The 24,055-nt window shown below is 49.0% G+C and overlaps 1 protein-coding gene across 1 annotated transcript in view; it reads right to left on the bottom strand.

Annotated features, from left to right (window-relative positions):
• Window positions 1-23,745, bottom strand: part of KCNK10 (potassium two pore domain channel subfamily K member 10) — a 161,394-nt gene extending 137,649 nt beyond the window's left edge. The window contains exon 1 of the mRNA XM_019969363.2: window positions 22,972-23,745. Coding sequence (XP_019824922.2) covers window positions 22,972-23,023 — 52 coding nt within the window. The 5' untranslated portion in view covers window positions 23,024-23,745. The remainder of the gene's footprint in view (window positions 1-22,971) is intronic.
• Between the last annotated feature and the right edge of the window lie 310 nt (window positions 23,746-24,055).

A 24,055-nucleotide genomic window follows, 5' to 3' on the forward strand; every position in this document is an offset into this window, starting at 1 on the left:
GCTGTCACTACAGAAAAATGGGGTTTTTTCCACTGCAGAACATAGTCCTTTTTTTTAGAACTTATTTATTCGGCTGCTCCAGGCCTCAGTTGAGGCACCCGAGATCCATCTTCACTGCGGAATGCAGGAGCTCTGGCTGCAGCATGCAAACCCTTAGTTGCTGTACGTGGGATCCAGTTCCCCGACCAGGGATCGAACCTGGGCCCCCTTGCATTGGGAGCAAGGGGTCTTAGCCGCTGCACCACCAAGGAAGGCCCATGCAGAATACACTCCTGACTTATCCCACCCAGGCCCGAGGGAACTGGGGTATTTACCTAACATCTCCCATCAGTCACTGGTCAAGGGCTGCTCTGGGGCGCTATAATTCTCCTGTACTTTCTGCCTTCCATGGGAGCAGTAAAGTAGGCTCGTAAAGCTGTTGTTGTTGTTGTTCAGTCACTCAGTCGTGTCCAGCTCTTCGAAGCCCCACGGACTGCAGCACGCCAGACTCCCCATCCTTCACGAGGTCCCAGGGTTTGCTCAAATCCGTGTCCACTGAGTCGGGTAAGGGAAAAGGCCGAAAGCATGAGGACTGGCAGTTGAGTCACCCAGTTTGCACTGAAAGGGTGAGGGTGGGCACTGACGTGTCTGCCACATCACCCAAGGCTCAGAGTCTCACCCTGAACTGGCATGGGGCCGCTTCCATGAGAAATCTACCAAACAAGCACCCCGAGAGTCCTGGGGTCTCGGGCACGTTCCGCAAATTTCTAAATAGAAGACCGTATCCTACTAAGTCGACATGAGGTTTCATGGTGTATCTAAAGGAACCAGGTGGTAATAGATAAGGTCCTTTTCCTTCTTCTTTGGAGTGAGCAAGATGGAAAACTCGCTTGCACTTTCAGGGACCACGCAGGGCCTTTCCCTAGACTAGGATGGGAGAGGACAGTGAGACAAGCTGCTGCTGCTAAGTCGCTTCAGTTGTGTCCGACTCTGTGCGACCCCACAGATGGCAGCCCACCAGGCTCCCCCGTCCCTGGGATTCTCCAGGCAAGAACACTGGAGTGGGGTGCCATTTCCTTCTCCAATGCAGGAAAGTGAAAAGTGAAAGTGAAGTTGCTCAGTCGTGTCTGACTCTTAGCAACCCCATGGACTGCAGCCTACCAGGCTCCTCCATCCATGGGATTTTCCAGGCGAGAGTACTGGAGTGGGATGCCATTGCCTTCTCAGCGAGATAGGAGCAGTTTGGGGAAACATGGGGGTCCCGCACGTCACAGGGTGTGCTGTCTCCCCACCACAGACTCGGTGGGCCCCCACGGAACACGGGGCAGAGACCCCTGTGCCTGCCCAGAGCCGGCTGGCACGAGGCCTCACCCTTCCATGAACAGCTCTACCCCCTACCCTAGTGTTGCCAAGCATCTCACGGCTCAGGAACGGCCTGCGGTGGGGAAGGCAGAGGTTTGATGGCTCTCCTCTACGACTGAAGGAGGCAAGAAAGACGACCTCCCTTCCTCCCATCAGGTGACTGGGTTGCTGAGCTCTGAATCCAGAAAATACATTTCTCCCTTCGTTTTCACATCAATAACTTTCCCAGGTCAAGTCACAATGCTTGAGAAATGGACCAAAGAATGAGATTGGCCAACACAAGTCAAAGAAGCCACCCAGTGGGTGTTCAGCCATGAAATCATGTCCTCCTCCATCAGGTGGGTGAAGAATATCTGAGTCCTCAGCGGAGGGACTCCCACAGCCACAGCAAGGAGCAGGAGCCAGGGCCTCCATTCTTGGCGGGACACACGCCTCTCCCTGGAGATGGTGTTCAGCATGATGCAGATGCTCAATCAAAGGACAGCACGTGGACAAGCAGAGAATGGCCTTGGATGCAGCACAGACCTGGGTGCAAACTCCAGCTCAAGCACTGTCTACTTGGGTGGCCGTGAGCAGCTTTGGTTTCTGCATCTTTAAAATGGACCTAATACTACATGTCTCAGATGATCGACATTCATTCAAAAGTAGACATGGATGCCATGAATGAATCTTGAAAAAATTACATTGTGAAAGAAGCCGATCACAAAAAGCCATATGTCATGTGATCTGATTCATACAAAATCCAAGGAGACAGAAAGAAGGTCAGTGATCACCTTGGACTGGGAGAGAGTGAAGGAAATTAGGGAGGGACAGCTGATGGGATGAGGTTTCTTTCTCGAGGGATTTAGAAAACTGAAAATCATATAGAGGTAACCATTGCACAACAGAATAAAAACCACTGAGTTGTATTTAGATGTCATTTTTATAGTATGTAAATTGTATCTTAATAAAGCTGGTTTTGGGGGCTTCCCTGGTGGCTCAGTGGTTAAGAATCTATCTGCCAATGCAGGAGCTACAGGAGACTCAGATTCTATCCCTGGGTCAGGCAGATCCCCTGGAGAAGGAAATGGCAACCCACTCTAGTGTTCTTGTCTAGGAAATCCCACGAAGTGAAGACTGGTGGGACTACAGTCCATGGGGTCACAAAGAGTCAGACACAACCGAGAGACTAAGCCCACACACACACACAAGGGTGTTAACTAGAAAAACAAGCAAAATGACCCAGGCTGCAGCAAAGGATATCCTACACACCAAGGCACTGCCCTTGATGCAGACCCTCAATAGACGGGTGCTGCCAGTCACAGCATCACCACCATCGATTTGGTGCCTCTTGTGCGTCTGGCACTGGGCTCCACCCTTTCTGCACATCACCTCATTTAAGTCTCCCAAGACTGAGGGGATGGGTGCTGAAATCCTCCTGGATCTCAGGTGGACAAGCAGGCACAGAGCTGGGGCCAGGGCAAGTCTGAGCTCTCGTACACGTTCTCATCACGCACCCTTCACCTCCAGCAGCAGCATGTTACCATCACCAGACATCACCAGGCAGGGCTCCCTCGATCACGAGAACTGGTTTAAAACAGAGCAGAAAGCTCCATTAGCGGCTGCAGGGCTTAGCCTGATGACCCAGGCTAGCATCCTTGACTCTCAGTCCGCCCTGCATCCCAGGTGTAGCAAAGAGCCCGCCGGACTCACAACCAACCAACCAGAGCCCTAATTTCCCCCATTCAGAAGACACAGGCTTCCCTGGAGGCTCAGACAGTAAAGAATCTGCCTGGATGCAGGAGATCTGGGTTCAGTCCCTGGGTCAGGAAGATCCCCTGAAGAAGGAAGTGGCAACCCACTCCAGCACTCTTGCCTGGAGAATTCCATGAACAGAGGACCCTGGAGGTCACAAAGAGTCGGCCACAACTGAGTGACTAATTTTCACTCTTTTTTTCAGAAGACATGTAAATGTACATACTTTGGAAATTATGTGTAGCAAAAAGTTCCCAGAGGACCCTGGAGGTCACAAAGAGTCGGCCACAACTGAGTGACTAATTTTCACTCTTTTTTTCAGAAGACATGTAAATGTACATACTTTGGAAATTATGTGTAGCAAAAAGTTCCCATCTGCCAGAGAGAAAGAGACATTATTTAAGAATCTAACATTTCAATCTCTTGCAGTTCCTCTGAGATTAATTTACATGTCGTCATCACCGGGGCAACTCAAACTCAGGTCAGGTTCCAGTGATCCACACACAAGCCACAGAGCTCCAATTAACAAAGGTGTTCTTAATAAAATTTCCATACAAACTAGGCAGTTCTAAGGCTCTCTTTGAAATCACTGCATGTTCTAACAAAACGTTGCTGACTTCTACAGGATCAACACTCATTCCCTAGGAAATTAACAAGCTAAATACTTTTTTCAAAGAGTAATGTTACATCAGAATGATCTTATTTTCAACCTACTGCATAGCACAGGGGTGAAAAAAGAAGGCACAGTCTGTTTTCAGGACATATATTAAGTTAACCATAAAAATCCATTCCAATATACAGTTCAGTTCAGTTCAGTCGCTCAGTCGTGTCCGACTCTTTTCGACCCCATGAATCGAAGCACACCAGGCCTCCCTGTCCATCACCAACTCCCAGAGTTCACTCAAACTCAGTCCATCGAGTCAGTGATGCCATCCAGCCATCTCATCCTCTGTCGTCCCCTTCTCCTCCTGCCCCCAATCCCTCCCAGCATCAAAGTCTTTTCCAATGAGTCAACTCTTCGCATGAGGTGGCCAAAGTACTGGAGTTTCAGCTTCATCATCATTCCTTCCAAAGAACACCCAGGGCTGATCTCCTTTAGAATGGACTGGTTGGATCCCCTTGCAGTCCAAGGGACTCTCAAGAGTCTTCTCCAACACCACAGTTCAAAAGCATCAATTCTTCAGCACTCAGTTTTCTTCACAGTCCAACTCTCACATCCATACATGACCACTGGAAAAACCATAGCCCTGACTAAACGAACCTTTGTTGGCAAAGTAATGTCTCTGCTTTTCAATATGCTATCTAGGTTGGTCATAACTTTTCTTCCAAGGAGTAAGCGTCTTTTAATTTCATGGCTGCAATCACCATCTGCAGTGATTTTGGAGTCCAAAAAGATAAAGTCTGACACTGTTTCCACTGTTTCCCCACCTATTTGCCATGAAGTGATGGGACCAGATACCATGATCCTAGTTTTCTGAATGTTGAGCTTTAAGCCAACTTTTTCACTCTCCACTTTCACTTTCATCAAGAGGCTTTTGAGTTCCTCTTCACTTTCTGCCATAAGGGTGGTGTCATCTGCATTTCTGAGGTTATTGATATTTCTCCCGGCAATCTTGATTCCAGCTTGTGCTTCTTCCAGCCCAGCGTTTCTCATGATGTACTCTGCATATGAGTTAAATAAGCAGGGCGACAGTATACAGCCTTAATGTACTCCTTTTCCTATTTGGAACCAGTCTGTTGTTCCATGCCCAGTTCTAACTGTTGCTTCCTGACCTGCATACAGGTTTCTCAAGAGGCAGGTCAGGTGGTGTGGTATTCCCAATATACAGTAGGTATAGACAAAAAAAATGCTTGATTCCACTTATAAGCGGTACCTAGACTAGTTGATGGAGACGGCAATGGCACCCCACTCCAGTACTCTTGCCTGGAAAATCCCATGGATGGAGGAGCCTGGTGGGCTGCAGTCCACGGTGGTCTCGAAGAGTCAGACACGACTGAGCGACTTCACTTTCACTTTTCACTTTCATGCATTGGAGAAGGAAATGGCAACCCACTCCAGCGTTCTTGCCTGGAGAATCCCAAGGACGGAGGAGCCTGGTGGGCTGCCGTCTACGGGGTTGCACAGAGTCGGACACGAATGAATCAACTTAGCAGCAGCAGCAGCAGCAGACTAGTCAAATTCGCAGTCAGAAAGAAGATTGGTAGCTGCCAGGGGCCAGGGAGCAGTGGGAGGGGGAATGGCGACAGTTTCAGTTTCAGAAAGTGAAAAACTCAGATGATGACGGTGGGAACTGCACAAGGTGAATGCACCTGCTCTCTCTGAGCTGTACAATTAAATGTGGTTAAAACAGCATGTTTTATATTACATGAGTTTTACCACAATTAAAAAGATAAAAAATAAAAGCAACGGCCTCATTTTCACCCTTAGCATAAAGTTTTAAGCCCTTCTGACTTGTTAAATGTGTGCCTGAGAGAGATTTCTGAAATGTGCAGGACTGACCTGAGAGTCTGTAAGAAAGGTTGGGCGCTCTGGCCAGGTGGTGAGTTTCAGGAGGGCAGGAAATCTATGTTGTTCATCTCTTACCTCCAGGCCTGGAATAGTGCCAGGCACAAGGAAGGCGCCCAGTAAATATTACTGAATAAATGAAGGACGGATGTCTTCTCCAAGAGGCTGAATACACACCCACGTCCATACTTGTTATAGATTACAGAGGATTTAGCTTGAAATCTCAGAACCAGTATGCTCCAAGCTCTGGAAGAGCTACGTTGCTATTGTTGAGTCACTCAGTCTTGTCCAACTCTACAGTCCTGTGGACAGTAGCCCCCGGGCCTCTATCTGTGGAATTCTCCAGGCAGGAACACTGGAGTGGGTTGCCATTGCCTTCTCTAGGGGATCTTCCCGACCCAGGTCTTCCACACTGCAGGTAGGTTCTTTACCATCTGAGCCACCAGGGAAGCCCTTGCTGTTCGGTCGTTCAGCCCCGTCCCTATAGCTCTTCACTAATTATTCTTCCAAAAGGAGAGAAACAGTAGCCCCTCCCCTGGTGCTGCACAACGAAGGTTAAGATAAGGGTGCAAACACCTGCTTTGTTTCCTCTTTGCTGTCTGAGAAAATCACCTGACCTCTCTGGACTCCTGTCTTTTCCTCTGAGAAGCTGCAGAGACTTTGTTGCTGATGTTTGGTCATTAAGTGGTGTCCAACTCATTTGTGACCCCATGGACTGTAGCCCGCCGGGTTCCTCTGTCCATGGGATTCTCCAGGCAAGAATACTGGAGTGGGTCACCATGCCCTCTTCCAGGGGGTCTTCCCGACCCAGGGATTGAACTCGTGTCTCTTACGTCTCCTGCATTGCAGGTGGATTCTGTAGGCGGTCTGCTGGTCACGGAGAGCAGTGCTGGGGCTCAGCTGTAGACAGGGACTCGGGGGCTCCCCAAATCCCACCCCCCATGGCTGTTGGCTTCACTTCTCTTTAGAACTGAGTCTGAATGCAGAGATTATTGCCAGAGAAGCAGGCATTCACGCCCTGCAAAAGCTGCGTTCTCACCCTGCCTGTTCATAGCCTCTCATTAATTCAGGCTTTGGGGAGGCCTTCCAAGCTGAGGCCACAAGGACTTGGCAAGCAGGGGTCCCATTATAGTCAAAGGAGAAATACCCCAATGTCACGATGCCCCCCACGCTCTGGGAACAAAGTGGCGGCGGGTGAGGAGGACATGCTGGCAATTTTTATTAGGCCCGTTATGCTAAACTGATGTCTGAAAGCTTCCAAACGGTGTTTGAAGTGCAAACTACTGGATGTGCCGTGAGTTCCTGGTGTATTGATCCACTGACTCAGATATGCACATGATCACAGAATCCAAAGCCATGTAACCCAGCCCAGGAGAAGATTACATTCACAGATTGAAAATGCAGCTGCCATTGCTTTAAGATAGAATACATCCTCCACCCAAAAAAAAAAGAAAAAGTTACCCTTCTCATTTGCAAGCAGAAGTTAGGAATCGGTTGTCATAAACCAACGAGGCCAAGAAAAGCTTTTCTCCTGTCTACATGTTTTTCAAAAATTCCCATGATACCTGTAAGAAGACAGAGTCCACTGTGTAAGTTCTCCACCCTACGTGCCCGGCACATAGCAAGGATCCTCTACAAACATTTGCTGAATCAATCATTCTATTACAAATGATACTCATTTATAAGTGATTTAAATAATCTTTACAAATACAAATCTGGGGACTTCCCTGGTGGTCCAGCGGTTAAGACTTCGCCTTCCAGCGCAGGGGGTGTGGGTTCAATCTCTGGGGAGATAAAATCCACAGGCCGCATGGTCAAAACACCAGAACATAAACATCAGAAGCAACACTGTAACAAATTCAGTGAAGACTTCAAAATGGTCCACATCAAAAAAAAAAAAAAAAAACTTGAAAAAAAAAAGTTTAAAAAAATACAAATCTGATCGTGTCATCCCTCCTACTTCAAACTATTCCATGCCTTCCCATTATTCTCAGGAAGACAAAGTCCGTCCCAGGACCTACCATCCCCTGCATAACCTGGCCACCACCTCCCTACCCATCCTCACGCCCCCACTCGCCACACCTCACACTCTAGCCAGGATCACAATCCAAGTTTCCTGGCCAGAGACTAGTGGTCCTTCTACTGTGCCTCGCTGGCTTTCTCTGTTCTTTTGCAGCACATCCTCCCAAACCTAAGATCTAAACCAGAAGGTGAGCGTTATTCAAAACACTGAGTGTCATGAGCCACCATCGTTGCTCACGACTGCAATGAAATCTATATAACTACATCCCTACATAACTCTGCCTAATTTTTCAAAGTAAAAGTGGAAAGGTGGGGGAAATGATGTTGGTGTGGCCTGGTCTGGGTCATAACGAATCAGCTGTAGGTCCAGAAATTGAAGATGGGGACTGAGGAACTGAAGGGTCCATCGGAAGCTAAAATCACCCGTGTAGAATCACCCTGAACGTCAGTCCCTGATCAGAGGCGAGCCTGCGGGGCTCGAGGCAGAGGGTAGGGGCAGTTCCTGGATGAAGGAAAGGAGCGCAAGTCCACAGAGCCAGGAGCGGGACTACTGCACGTCTGCGTCCTGAGAGCGCTCCAGCCCTCGGTTGCTATGGTTACAGACGCCCTGAGAGTCGGCTCCGGAACGCGACAGGCCCCTCAGGCAGCCTCATTCAATCCACTCCCACCCCGTCCAGGGCCCCTCCTGGCCCTATTGTGGAAGCAGTGACGGACTCAACAAAGCCTAGGGAGGCACTCAAAAGACACCATGCTCACCCGCCTCTGCCCAGACACAGAACTGTCCCCAGAATACAAAGTTGCCTCGGGAATAACCCGGGTGTTCGGCAACGTGGGAATCTCAAAGCCATTAGGCGCATCCTGCTTCCTGAAATCATTTTCCCTTCAATAATATGCAGAAAAAACAAGGTGGTTAAAAAAAATTAAAAAGTATGTTTACTCCAAACAAGTCTGAGAATGACTTCTCCCTGCGTGTCGGGTCCACCCCGCAAGCACCCCCAGTCCCTGGCGCCTTGGCTACGTTCTGACTTGTGCTTCCCTCACACACACAGAAACACACCAGACACCCATTCCCTGAGACTTCCACTGCCCAGCCTGAAGGATGTCCTGTCTTGGCCTTATCCAAAGTGAAAGTGTTGGTTGCCCAGTCGTGTGACCCCTGGACTGTAGCCTACCAGGATCCTCTGTCCATGGGATTCTCCAGGCAAGAACACTGGAGTGGGTAACAGTTCCCTTCTACAGGGGATCTTCCAGATGCAGGACTGAACCCAGGTCTTCTGCATTGCAGGGAGATTCTTTACTGTCTGAGCCACCGGGGAAGCCAGGCTTTGAACATGTAAAGAAGGCTGTCCAAGAAGGATGATCTGCAAAAGAAGTGGGTCCCGAGCTGCCTCCCTCAACCTCTGGTTTCACAGTGAGAACGACTAGGGTGCATCACACGGTTACTTTTTGGTGGAAACTTACTAGAGCTACATGGAGCATGGTGCCCACACAAGACAGCCTCCGGAGATGCTTTTTGTATCCGAAAAATCTGTATCTGTATCTGCGTGGACTGGGTGGTATGCTGCAACCTACTGTAAGACCATATATTCGTATCTTATACAAATCATCATCAGGCTTGCTCTTTCTCAAATACCCTTTTGAGCAGTGGGTGATGAGAGGGGTAAATGGGAAATGCAGGGTAAGTGGGAAATGCAGGGTTAAGTACAATCAACACAGTTTCCACCCTGCAGGCTTCTCCTGGAAGGCGGAGGAGGTGGACCTAAGAACTCCAGAGCTAACAGACCCCCAGCATTCAGCCCAGAGCTCTGAGGTAACTTAGGGCAAGTTGCTTAAGCTCTGCAGCCTCAGCCTCCTCATTCAGAAGGCAGGATAATCATCTCATGTGTTTCTTTGGACCAGAAACAGGACTACATGAGACGATGTCTCTCAAGCGCTTTGCACAATGCCCGGCGCTCAGTATGTATTCAGTAAGCTGAGCAGGAAATGCTTACAGTGATTTTTAAATATTTCCTCAAATTCTTTGACACTCTCTCCTTCCAAAGTGCATTTAATCACCCCTCCTCCCAAACGTGGTGGCTCACATCTCATGAAAAGAAGGAGGCAGCAAATCCATTTGCGGCCACACAGATGGACCTTGAGAACATTATGCTAAGGGAAATAAGTCAGAGAAAGACAGATACTGGGTGATCCAACTTACATGTGGAATCTAAAAAAACCAGACTCAGAGAAACAGAGAAGAGTCTGGTGGCTACCAAAGGCAGTGGGGTGGGGAGTAGGCGAACTGAGAAAAGGTGATCAGAAGGTACAAACTTCCAGCTGTAAGATAAATAAGTCCCAGGGATGTAATAGATAGCATGGTCATTGCAGTTAACAATACTCTGATATATATTTGAAAGTTGCTCAGAGAATAGACCCTAAAAGTTTTCTCATCATAAAAAATTGTTAACAAATGTGAAGTGATGGATATTGACTAAACTTATTGTGGGAATCATTTGACAATAGATAAAGAAATCAAATCATTATGTTTTACACCTAAAACAAATGCATGTTTTATGTCAATTATATCTCAATAAAACTAGAAGAAAAAACAAAGACTATGGTAATAATAACAATGTATGATTTATTTTTTTAATTTTACATGACTTTATATTTAGAACCATTTTATGCTTTATTAAAAAAAAAAAAAAAAACTCACTCTGCTTTTAATATTCCTAAAAGCATGTTAACCAAAATCTTGATTTAGGAAGACTTAGGACATTATGCATCATTTTAAATACTTTCATTCTTTCAATAAGTATTAAAATGAGTTTACCATTAGGGTTCCAGAGGTCCTAATCATATCTACTCTGTTCTCATTTAATACTTTATCAATTCCATTGTGTGCACACAGATTTCTGAGGTTAGGGCATGAAAGGCCCAACTGTGCTCCCTCTTGAAGGGCTTACTCTGGAGGAAGTTGGCCATGTTGTGAGGATACTCAAGCAGCCTGTGGAAAGGTTCACAGCAGCAGGGAGTGAGGTCTGTCCCAAAGACAGCAGCAATCTGCAAGTCACATGAGCAAGTCACCTCAGAGGCAGATCTCCCAACCCTAGTCAAGCTCTCAGATGACCGCCAGCCGCAGCCAACATCTGCCTACAACCAACAAGTGTCCCCCAGCCAGACAACCCAGCTACGTGGATCCTGAATTCCTGATAGAGATCATAAACACTGATCACTGGCTTAAGTCACTAAACGCTGGGGCCATTTGTCACACAGCAGTACTAACTCTCCAGGAGGAAATGAGAACAAGCCACTCTGCAATCTCACATGGCCAAGAAAACATTTTCTTTTCCACACAACCTCTGGAAAGATCACTTGTGTCTCATCGAACACACTTTGAGAAATGTTGGTTGACAACTTAGTTTATAAATCTTGTTCACATTTATCATCTCATTTGATCATCTCAGCAAATGTGAAACGAATGTTACTATGCTCTCTCTTTTTTTTTTTTACCCAGGAGAAAACTAAGTCTCCAAAAGCGTAAGTGACTTGTCCAGGTTCACATAGCTACTAAAATTGGTAGAACAATAACTCAGACTGAGTATTATGATTCCAAGCCATGTTTTTTCTTTATTATTTTCTCTGGTTCAGTGAGAACAGCCTAGGTGTTTTAAACTCAGCATAAGAATATGAGAGCCTTGGGACTTCCCTGATGGCCCCGTGGTTAAGACTTCACAGTCCAATCCAGGGGGCCCCAGTTCGATCCTTGGTCAGGTAACTAGATCCCACGTGCCACAATTAACACACAGCACAGCCAAGAGAGTTCCAGAAAAACATCTATTTCTGCTTTATTGACTATGCCAAAGCCTTTGACTATGTGGATCACAAGAAACTGTGGAAAATTCTTCAAGAGATGGAAATACCAGACCACCTGACCTGCCTCTTGAGAAACCTATATGCAAGTCAGGAAGCAACAGTTAGAACTGGACATGGAACAACAGACTGGTTCCAAATAGGAAAAGGAGTACATCAAGGCTGTATATTGTCACCCTGCTTATTTAACCTACATGCAGAGTACATCATGAGAAACGCTGGACTGGAAGAAGCACAAGCTGGAATCAAGATTGCCGGAAGAAATATCAATAACCTCAGATATGCAGATGACACCACCCTTATGGCAGAAAGTGAAGAGGAACTCAAAAGCCTCTTGATGAAAGTGAAAGTGGAGAGTGAAAAAGTTGGCTTAAAGCTCAACATTCAGAAAATGAAGATCATGGCATCTGGTCCCATCACTTCATGGGAAATAGATGGGGAAACAGTGGAAACAGTGTCAGACTTTATTTTGGGGGGCTCCAAAATCACTACAGATGATGACTGCAGCCATGAAATTAAAAGACATTTACTCCTTGGAAGGAAAGTTATGACCAACCTAGATAGCATATTCAAAAGCAGAGACACTACTTTGCCAACAAAGGTCCATCTAGTCAAGGCTGTGGTTTTTCCAGTGGTCATGTATGGATGTGAGAGTTGGACTGTGAAGAAAGCTGAGCACCAAAGAATTGATGCTTTTGAACTGTGGTGTTGGAGAATACTCTTGAGAGTCCCTTGGACTGCAAGGAGATCCAATCAGTCCATTCTAAAGGAGATCAGCCCTGGGTGTTCTTTGGAAGGAAGGATGCTAAAGCTGAAACTCCAGTACTTTGGCCACCTCATGCAAAGAGTTGATTTATTGGAAAAGACTCTGATGCTGGGAGGGATTGGGGGCAGGAGGAGAAGGGGACAACAGAAGATGAGATGGCTGGATGGCATCACTGACTCGATGGACGTGAGTTTGGGTGAATTCCGGGAGTTGGTGATGGACAGGGAGGCCTGGCATGCTGCAGTTCATGGGGTTGCAAAGAGTCGGACACGACTGAACTGAACTGAACTGACAGCCAAATTAAAAAAAAAAAAAAATTAAAGAATACAGGGAGCCTAAAGAGTCCCCAAAAGGAGGGGCCTCTGGAATAAGAGACCCTCTCAAATGGTCTAGAGGGTGAACCAGATGCTTCTGAAGGGCGTGAGTCTTTCCTGACTTCTGCAGAACAGGGACCCCTGCAACCGTGATAACAATGGGACTCAGTACCAGGCAGGGGGGCTTATTACCCTCCAGCACTCTTCTAAGAGCTCTGTGAATATCACTTCATTTAATCTACACGACAAATCAAGGAAGTGTAGGCTGTCATCATCTCCACCTTACAGATGAGGAGACCGAATCACAGAGAAACAAAGCAACTTGCCCGAATCAGCCACTGGTCAGTGATGGAGCTCAGACTGGACTCTCAGACTACCAGGGCATGAAGGCGTCTCATCAGTCCATGCCCCAACTCTCTCCTTTTCCACAAGAGTGGAAGAGCTGAGACTAGCACCCACAGCCTCCCACCCTAAGCTCCTGTGATGCGCTCTAGCCCAGAGGCTAGGTGAAATGAACAGAAGATACATTTATGCCTGTCCAGTTATTTTAAGGAGGCATATGCTGAACCATACTACTAAACTTCTTCCCATATGGCCTCAAATCCCACCATGAGGCATGAATGCCTTTGGCCGAAAGCAACATTCTCAGCTGGTGAAGTGAAGGTTCAAACTGCCCAACATCATGTGACACTGAGCATCTCCATTCTGCCTGTCAGGCTCCTATCACCTTAAATTTGCTAAGTTACACTGTTTTTATCCTGCTGACATATTTGATGTGTTATCTGGGGACCCACAGGGCTGCTTACGCATTAGAAACTCATTTCTCGATAGTAAAATTGTTGCTAGCCAGTACGACAGAATTACAAATATCTGCATTTTAGCCCATTCTGCAAAGGTCACCGTGACTTTCAGACTCTCCATCACTTGAGCAAATCTGCATTGACTCGTCAAGCATTTCTTTTTAAACCGCTAACATTACTGTTGCGCCTACATCAGGAACTGGATGAATAAAAACTAGAACCCTTTGCATAAGAGATAGCAGTTGAGATCAGAGCTCTGCAGAAAACAGGGCAAGGTGGGGGTGTGGAGCAGGGAGAATGAATGAAGGAAGAACAGAAGGGGAGGCGGAAGGGGGAGCTCCCGTGATCACACGTTCACGGCAACAAGGACTCTACAAATTCTACACTTCGCCACCATTCCACTTTGCTTCAAAGTTCCCCCCCCATGGAAAAAAGAAAGTAAAGTCATTGGTAGAACGGAAACGAGTTCCCTGAAATCCTGCCCACCTACCCCTCCACACCGCCTCTTATGCCCACCCCCGACTGCCTCCCTGGCTCTGGGAATGAAAGAAAAGGAATGCGTCATTTCCCTGGGACCACCCCTCCCTGTGCCAATGGTTCTGGCCCTCAACCCCCACGACAACCCTACATGGAAGACGAGGACACCAGCTTTCAATTTTCAATTCACACTACTCAGTCCCAGACACTTAAAGGGGAAAAAAGAAAAATTTCACTGTGTCTGCAAACCACAAATAGACGTTTTAGGCATAAACATGAGGATTTTGTTTCTCCATCCAGTAATGACCCTGACACAGTCAGGAGTCCACGGAGAGGACCTTTAGGAACAGAGCCCCAGGGCGGCTGGTCCGTTTGACCTCTGTGGGAAAGCTGCCAGGACGGGGAGACCAACGTGTTCCTGGTGCCACGTTGGGGCAGATTCCATAACCAAGCCAGGCAGAGCCGAGCCCCTAACCAAGTCTAACCCCAGCTGGCTCACCCAGAAAGTGCCCTTTATAACAGAACCTGAGCAGAGCAAAGACGGTCACCTTTACCCACCTTCCAGCTTCAGCCAAGGGAGATGTCCAAACTGAGACTTCCTAATTGGCCTTCAGTAAAATGGTTTCATTCAATTTCATCATTAAACTCTCTAATTCCCCATGGACTAAAAGGAAAATGATTCCACTACCTCAAAAAAGGTACATTTGAGACTCACTGGTGGTCCAGTGGTTAAGACTCTGTACTTCCACCGCAGGGGGACGGGTCTGGTCAGGGAAGTAAGATCCCTGCATGCCATGCGGCATGGCCAAAAATAAATAATTTTTTTAAAGTGTTAACAGACTTCGAGAATGAACTTACAGTTATAGGGGGAAGGGCTAGTTAGGGAGTTTGAGGTCAACATGTATACACTGCTATATTTTAAATGGATAACCAGCAAGCACCTACTGTGTAGCACAGGGACCTCTGCTCGATTCTGCTCTGTGGCAGCCTGGATGGGAAGGGAGTTTGAGGAAGAATGGATACAGGCCTAAGTGTACACTCTGCTGTGCACCTGAAGCTACCCCAACACTGTTAGCAGTTACACGCTGATAGAAAATAAAAGTTTGTCTTTTAAAAAAAGATAGACAAAGGTAAAAAACAAAAATAAGAATTAAAAACAAGTGTTTTGTTTTGTTTTTTTTTTTAAAAAAAGGTACAATTTACCTTTTTTAGCCAACAGTGGGTCCCTAGCACTGTGCCAACATTAAAAACCATTATCTCGGCTGTGGTGAAATTTTCCAGTTTGGGGCAAGATGTAGTTTGTATTTTTTAAATGCATCTGATTTAAGATGATGCTCATGAAGAGCCCGCTATGGAATGAATTGCATCCCCTCCCCGCCCCAAGAAAAAAAATTCATATGTTGAAACCTAAATCCCAAATGCCACTGAACTAGTAGTAGGGCCTTTAGGAGGTAATTAACATCAAGTGAGGTCTTAAGGGTGGGGCTCCCATTTGATAGGGCTGGTGCCCTTTTAGAAGAAGAAGAGGCCCCCGGGCACGCTAAGTCACAGGAAGGCATGGCAAGGAGGAGGCCACTTGCAGCCCTGGAAGGGAGCTCTCACCAGACACCAACCAGCTAGTGCCTTGATCTCGGATTTCCAGTCTTCAAAACTGTGAGAAAATAAATTTCTGTTGTTTCAGCCACTCAGTCTAGGATATTTTCCTGTGACGGCCTGAGCAGAGTCACACGGAGCCAAAGTGCAGATGTTTCAGAAGCAGGGTAGAATAGCAAAGTGAACCTACCCCGTCTTCATTCCACCCAGCGATCAATGGAATCCGCAAAAGACTGGAGCTCCCCCGGAAAAGAACCTGAGCCAAACCTGGGCCCGGATTGGCTTTGGAACATCTTCCTTCTTTACTTTCTAGGATAATTGTGCTGATTCTGGCATATTACTAATCCCATTTGGAAAGCTGATCTCCTGAAAGTTGGATATTAATTCAACATAGATTATTTTCTTTCCAGAAAATCTAAGCAATACAAATGTGTGTTTGGAAACACATTAATAAAGATTGCACTCCATCCGTCTTACTGGTTGAGCGTGGCTCATATTCGCAAGGGACCAAAATCTCTTTTGAACCAAGAGCGCAGAAGTGAGACCCAAGGCTCTTCCTTTGAACTCATGGGACAAAGGGTCTTCAACAGAACTCAGCTAGTGGAAGTACAACCTGCAGAAAACCACCATCAACCCTAAGGGCTCACTCGTCAGCCAAAAGACTTCTTCCTCTAAATCTCTCCGAGAAATCTGTGAATACACTTTCGGATCAGAAAGAATGATAGATTGTGGAATGGACAAAAATCCTGGAAGAGAAGAACGCGTGAGGGAAGCTGCCCTGCACATAAGCATGAGGAGGCCTGGGCTGGCACTGCCCGTTTGCAGCCTTGGGCCCCCAGGGAAGCCATTGACTTGTTCTATTCCCATCGGTAGTAAATCTAAGACTCCAATATTGACAAAAATAGGGCTGTTTAAAGAACAAATGAGATCATTTGTAAAAAGCATTCTGTAAACTGAAAGGCAATACACACATACGATACAGGCCTCTCTGGAATTTTGCGTTAAACTATTCACTAAAAATGCAGCTTAAAAAAAAATCCAGCTCTGGCCCTAAGGCCTTGCTTCTCTCTCTGTTGTTACTGTTGTTATTTAGTGGCTAAATTGTGTCCGACTCTTTTGCCACCGTCATGGACGGTAGCCTGCCAGCTTCCTCTGTCCATGGGATTCTCCAGGCAAGAATACTGGAGTGGGTTGCCGTTTCCCTCTCCAGGGGAACTTCCCGACCCAGGGATCAAACCCAAGCATCCTGCATTGGCAAGTGGGTTCTTTACCACTGAGCCACCAGGGAAGCTCTGCTTCTTTCTCAAATAGATTTAAATACCCAAAAAGAGCGACGCACCAATGGCCAATATGTGCTAAATTATTCCTGGGACACCAACCGAATCTGTGCCAGGCCACATCTGCCCACCCACATGCCCCCTCCACCCCCACTCCTGGTGAAAAGGCGAACAGACAGAAAGCAGCTTGCTGGAGGCTCTGGAGAGCTGGGCGCTCGCCAGGAGGTGGGAATGCCAGTCCTTCCTGATGCCTCCTCAGTTAGGGTGTTGCCATCCTACTGACACTTGTCCTCTGCCACCTGTAGCTTAAAAGAGTGCTGGATGATCTCCCATGGCATCCATGGGCCACATCTTCTATTCCACTCCTCGGATGATGGACATTCAGATTGCTTCCAAGTTCTGGCTGTTGTAGATGGTGGAATATTACTCAGTCGTGAAAAGGAAGAAAACTGTGCCATTTGCAGAGATGTGCATGGACCTAAAGACTCTCACACAGAGTAATCGGAAAGAGAAAAACGAGTGTCGAATAGTAACACATATATGCGGAATCCAGAAAAATGGTACGGATGAACCTATCTACAAAGCAGAAATGGAGACACAGATGGACAGAACAAACATGCAGACACCAAGAGTGGATGAGGGCATGAGCAGGGAGATGGAATTGGCATGCATGCACGATTATGTATAAAAGAGATGACCAATGAGAACCTCCTGTGTAGCACAGGGAACTCTGCTCAGTGCTCTAAAAGGGAAGGAAATGCAAAAACGAGTAGCTGTGTGTCTATGCGTAGATGATTCACTTTGCTGTACAGCAGAAACTAATACAACATTGTAAAGCAACTACACTGCAATTAAAAAGAAAAAGAGCACTGAAAGTTTCATCACGCTGCAAGTCTTAGAGACCCTCTTTGATCCATCCCTGTATCCCTACATATATTCAGCAAAAGATTACTGAGCATCCACTAAGTGCTGGGCACCGCCCCCCCCAGAGCCTGGGGTGAAGACAGCGAACAGGGCAGGGAACATTCCTACCTGTGGAGCCCACCCACTAGCCAGGGAGGCTGGCACCAAAGGTGACACGTGAGCAAGTAAGTTGGTTTCAGCTCACGACAGGTACCAGGAAGACAACTCAGCGGGGGACACGGTGGAAGTGACAGGGTCAGGGAACCAGAGGCAAGGTTTTTAGATGCAACAGGGAAATCCCTGCTAACAAGGTGACGTGTGAGCTGAGACCGAGAGGATGGAAAGAAGCCAGCTACGCCAACATTCATTTATAAGCCACGGAAAGTGCGAGAAAGGCCCTGAGACAGGGGACAGAAGGAAGCCAGGTGGCCCAGCGGTCAGACCAAGGGGATGCTGACGAGACAGGGTCAAAGAGGTCGTGTCAGTGGCCTCCTGGCACATGGACGGAAAGCGAAGTGCAGAGAGGCCACGTGAGCAGCCCAACGGCATACAGCTGTTACTGCGACAGCTTCTTTTAGAAACTAATTCTTTTGCTCCACGACTCAGTGTTTCACACCATGATGATATGCTTGCCTCGAGCTGTAGAGATAGTGTTTGCAGATCTTGTTGGTTTTTAAAACCTTTCAGCATACACAAAAGCAGCCGATCAATCCCAATATTCAGGCGAACATCATCAAGAAGAGATCCCAACAATTTTAAATGTATGCAAGTCCTACTCTGAAAGCCAAGACTTAGAGCCCACCTCCTTCTGGGTAGGTCTTCCACAGTCACTCTGCGTTAAAGGCTTAGCTTTACAAATACAGAGGAAGGCCAAAAGCTCACCAGAGCATAATCGTTTTACACTTAGGTCTTATTTCTCCACCTAAACCTCTTGCAGTGTTTTGCTTAATTCACCCAAGTGCAATCAAAACCAATCTGTTCCCAAACCACCTTCATCTTGTGCTATTAAGTTGTCAGGTAACAGGGCCGTAAGCAAAACATAATTACAACTTCCTTCCAAAATCTGTGAGCAGAGCCCCCTGAAGGTGCAAGCTTGTTCATACCCTGGTGGTGGTTTAGTTGCTAAGTCGTGTCCGACTCTTACAACCCCGAGGACTGTAGCCTGCCAGGCTCCTCTGTCCGTGGAATTTCTCAGGCAAGAATACTGGAGTGGGTTGCCATTTCCTTCCCAACTCAGGGATAGAACCCAGATCTCCCGCATTGCAGGCGGTCTCTTCACTGGCTGAGCCACCAGGGAAGCTCCCTTCATACCCTGCTTCTAAAGAACTTCCCCTCCTCATACCTATTATGACACTAGATTCACCTTCATCTCCCCCTTGCTAAACACCTTTGGTCTATGTAAACCCTAGACAGCATATTCAAAAGCAGAGACATTACTTTGCCAACAAAGGTCCGTCTAGTCAAGGCTATGGTTTTTCCAGTGGTCATGTATGGATGTGAGAGTTGGACTGTGAAGAAAGCTGAGCACTGAAGAATTGATGCTTTTGAACTGTGGTGTTGGAGAAGACTCTTGAGAGTCCCTTGGACTGCAAGGAGATCCAACCAGTCCATCCTAAAGGATATCAGTCCTGAATGTTCATTGGAAGGACTGATGCTGAAGCTGAAACTCCAACACTTTGGCCACCTGATGCAAAGAACTGACTCATTGGAAAAGACCCTGATGCTGGGAAAGATTGAAGGTGGGAGGAAAAGGGGACGACAGAGAATGAGATGGTTGGACAGCATCACCGACTCGATGGACATGAGTTTGAGTAAACTCTGGGAGTTGGTGATGGACAGGGAAGCCTGGACAGCTGCAGTCCATGGGGTCGCAAAGAGTCGGACACGACTGAGCGACTGAACTGAACTGAAACCCGAACTTCCAAAGAACAGACCCAATGCCTGTCCCGTGACCGAGGACTAACCCCTCCCCTGGAGGTGGATGGAGAGAGAACGGTTAGATGGGACCCAATGCCTGTCCCGTGACCAAGGACTAACCCCTCCCCTGGAGGTGGATGGAGAGAGAACGGTTAGATGGGACCCAATGCCTGTCCCGTGACCAAGGACTAACCCCTCCCCTGGAGGTGGATGGAGAGAGAACGGTTAGATGGGTTAATGGAGAAAGGGATGAGGTACCAAGACTGAGTCACTGCCTCCATGCCCTCCTCCTCCTCCCCCACGACCCCCTCACCCTCTTCTCTCTTCTTCCTTGAAAGGCGCTTCTCCAGTCCCTGAGCTCTGGGATCCTCACCAGGTAGGAGACAGAGGTCTCAGTAACATGAGGGACAGAGGGGAAGATTGTTTAAGGGCTCATATTTTGATGCGACCCACTAGCTATGTGACCTCTGATAAGTTACTCAACCTCTCTGTTTTCCATTCCCTCACCTGTAAAATTAGGATCTTCTCTTCCTTCTGTGGGCTTCCCTGGTAACCCGGTGGTAAAGAATCTGCCTGCAATGCAGGGGACTTGGGTTTGATCCCTGGGTTGGGAAGATCCCCTTAAGAAGGAAATGGCAACCGGCTCCAGTATTCTTGCCTGGGAAATCCCATGGCCAGAGAAGCCTGGTGGGCTACAGTCCTTGGGGCCACAAAAGAGACAGGACAGCAAGTAGACAACAACTTTCTTTTATGATTAAAAAAGAAGACTGAATAAATGAATCTTCTGGTTAAATAACAATAGATAATTTAATTAACCATTTAATTAACCATCAATCAATGTGCACGAGTTCTCTCCTGGTGTGAGAGAGGGCACCGTCACACCCGACTCTCCCCCTGCCTTTATCCCCTGGCTAGGAAAGACTGCCACCCACACCTTCAGCAACAACTGTGCCTGAAGTCAGAATATATTATTGGAAGGCAGCTCAGGGGCGTCCCGATGGCAATCAGGTGTCAAGTGGGGACAGTAACACTGTGCATCAGATAACTACTGTGAGCGTAACTATGAAGTTCCGTGCATCAGACACCGGGCATGCAATGATTGCTCACTGACTGCTGTGACTTTTATCGCAGTCTTTTCATTTTTAGCACCATTGGTTGTGACCATAGGTGCTACTTGCTTGCTTCTTCACTGTTTCAGGCTGTAAAATACGGGATGCATCTGTGCTTATCACTGTGACATAAATACGGTAGAAGGATGATTACATAGAAATGCATTTTAAAAGCCATGACAAGCTTCACAAAATCGGCCCTCCCTATCAGAGCTCCTGGAAAATCCTGATCTGATATTTTAGACAACGGCCCACTTGACCCACCTCCTGAATGACTCGGGCACGTCTCCCACTCAGCAAGACCTGGGCTGAACTCAGGCGTTTTCCCCCAAGACTGGTCCTGCCCTCGCTCTTCCCAGTCATTCCAGCCACCCCACTCCACACTTGCTTCACACAAAGCCTGTGCCCTCCCGAGCTCCCCAGTCCATCCATGGCTCCATCCCCACGGCCACCACTCCGGCCCACTCCACTACTGTGTCTGGTCCCTCACACCCACAGAGCATTTGCTTCAAAACTTAGTGCAGATCACGTCACTTCTCAGCTTGAAACACTTCAGTGGCTTAAGATAAAAAGTACTATCCAGCACTGCAATCCACAATTCTCCCCTACCTGCAACACCACCAGACTTTAGGATCTGAGTCCATGGTTTCACCAGCCACGCCTCAAAACACATGCTCTCTTGGTCTCTGCTCCAGCCATGGAAACCTGCTTTCAGTTCCGCAAATACACACACTGCCTCTGCCTCAGGGCCCTTGCACTTGCTGTTTCTCCTTCTGCAAGTTGCCCTATTCATTAGCCAGTTCATCCCTACATATCCTGCAAGTCTCAATACACACGTCTGACTATCTCCCCTGACCACCCATCTCCCCTGGTTCTTGTCAGTCTCTTCCATCAGACGCTCTCTCAAACCCCTGGTGCTCTTTTTCATGAAACATACTGGAACACATGGAACAGGATATAAACTTGTAATTATGCACTTCCCTGTGCAATGATTGATTTAAGTCTCACTATAGACTCCGAAAAGACAGAGCTTTTTGTCTGTACCATTCTGACTATTTCCTGCACCTGCGACAGCATTTGGTTTGTAGTAGATATTCAACGAATATGTTTTGAAAGGATTCCTCCCCCCAAAAAAGCAAACAAACAGACCAAAAAAGGCACAATTCCGTATTTCCAGAGATGGAGAGAGAAAATAGAAGGTCTGGGTTGTATTCAAGATAGAACAGCCCTGGTGCTGAGAATAGGCAATTATCTCCTCACTCTGTCTTCAAGAAGCTGGTCGATTCCTAAGACGTGTCCTCAACAATGACTGGGTTTCCTCTCTTCCAAACAGAAAAGAAGAAACACACTCGTAATAAACACACACACACACACAGATACACACACATCAGGCAAATTTCAACCCCAACTTGCACAGAGGCGTTGCGTTGTCTTGCCCAACTCAGCCTTCGGATGAGCTAAGAGAAAGGTTCGTCAAAGGCATGGCAAAAGCAAGAGCATTCTTGTCAAAACTGGACAGGAGGTTTCAACTTGCTCGGCTGGCAGAGTGATTGCTCAGGAGCAGCCTTAACATCTGTATGCTAATTAGAGACGCAGCGGCCGACCCTGGGCACACACAAATCTGTCTAAACCGCTCCCTTTTGAGTCCAGGGAACACTGCCCAGCATTTATGAGAGCCTGTACGCTACACTACTACTCGGGCTGGGGGCACACAAAGCGCCCCTCCCCGAGCCCTCAGCAGCCCCACCCTTCTGGAAAACCACCCCCTCCCTCCCGCTTCTACTTCCACCGGAGCCAAACTCGCCGCCTGGTTTGGTGATAAGACTGAGCAAAGATCGGGAAGGCCCCCAGGGGCTTCATTATTCCGCGCGCCCCAGAGAAGGGCCACCTCCAGGGGCTGCTGCTGCGAGGCGCAGCCTCACTTGCTGCCAGGAAACCTTTCCCGCTGGGGACACCCCGGGCTGGCTGGGGAGCTCCACGTCCAGGGGAAGGCACCCCACCCATCTTTGCCAGAGACAAAGATCACCAGAAACAAAGGAGACACACACACACTAACACACCAAGTCAGAAGCAAACACCGACACTTGTGCAATCTCAAGCCAAACAGCCTGCTTGGTGTGTCTTTAGATAGATGTTGAAACAGTCCAGGAGGGACAATGTTAGGGGCCAAGGGCAGGCGCGATCCGGGCCCGGCACCCACGCGGCCTCCGCCCGTCTCCCACCCCGCTGCAGCCCCCAGGCGCGGTTTCCAGCCCCCGGACACACATCGCCGGGAGCCTGGGTGCTTGCACTCCGGGATGCGCGCGCACACGCCGGGGATGGAGGCAGGGCCAGGGCGGCCAGAAGTAGGAAATACCAACCTTTAGGATCCCAGTTCACCTGTTTTCTTGGAGTCTCGATTGGAAATTTCATTGCTCCGTTGCCCGGGATGGGAGGGAAAGGAAAAGAATCGAAATAATAATAAAGTCCTGGAGCTTTACCAGCCTCGGTCCGGCAGTCCAACAAAACAATTTCCCAGGATGGGGGAGCCTCGGGCTGGCTCGTGGAGGAACCCCCGAGAAAGACTAGCGGAGCACACTCGGCTGAGGCGCAAACGGGAGGCTGCTTGGGTGTTTGCACCAGTGGCGGGGCGGCCGGCAGCCCCCAGCCCCGGGTAAAAGGAAAAGTAAGACCGGAGAGGGGTGGAGGGGCAGGGAGGCTCGGGCAGATGAGGGAGCCACGCGGCTTCGCAATCGCGGGGCCGGCAGGCGTGGGGCAGAGCCGCCAGAGGGCGGGAGCCAGGGAGAAGCCCACTGCAGTGTCACTCCGGCCCCCCGAAGGCGTGTGCTCACACACTCCCGCACGCGCGCGCACACGCACACTCGCACACACTCGGCCGGCCGCGCGCTCGGGCGGGCACGGCCGCCTCGCTCGGCCGCGCGGGGCGCACAAGCCCCACCCCGGCCGCGGCTCCGCGCCCCCCGGGCGACGCCCCCCACTCCCCGGCCGGCGAAAGCCATTGGGCAGAGGGCGGGCGCGGCGCCCGGGAGCCTCCCCGCCGCGCGCCGCGGAGGCCGCGCCACGCGGGAGGGCGCGCCGCGGGTGGAGGCGCCCGGCGCCCGGCGCCCGGGCAGGGGCAGCGGCCGGCGGCGGGAGGCGCCCGGAGGCGACGCGGAGCGGGCGGCGGGCGAGCGGCTACTTACTGGCCGGGCCGGCGCGCTCCGCAGAGTCGCCGCGGGAGCCACGCTCGGCCGCCCGGCAGGCGCTGTAGGCGGCGGAGGCAGGGCCGTAGCGGCCGCTCCGCAGACCGAGGGCTCGGCGGGGACCGCCTGTCGCCGCGTCCAGCCCGGGCGCGCCCCCAGCTGCGTTCCTCACTTCGGGTGTTCCCTCCGGCCCCCGCCCGCACCCCGAGCCCGCGTCCCCGGCGCGCTCCGCGGAGGCCGGTGCCAGCCCCGAGCCTTTTGT

Source organism: Bos indicus, chromosome 10 (assembly GCF_029378745.1).
Source record: "Bos indicus isolate NIAB-ARS_2022 breed Sahiwal x Tharparkar chromosome 10, NIAB-ARS_B.indTharparkar_mat_pri_1.0, whole genome shotgun sequence".
Classification (NCBI taxonomy): domain Eukaryota; kingdom Metazoa; phylum Chordata; class Mammalia; order Artiodactyla; family Bovidae; genus Bos; species Bos indicus.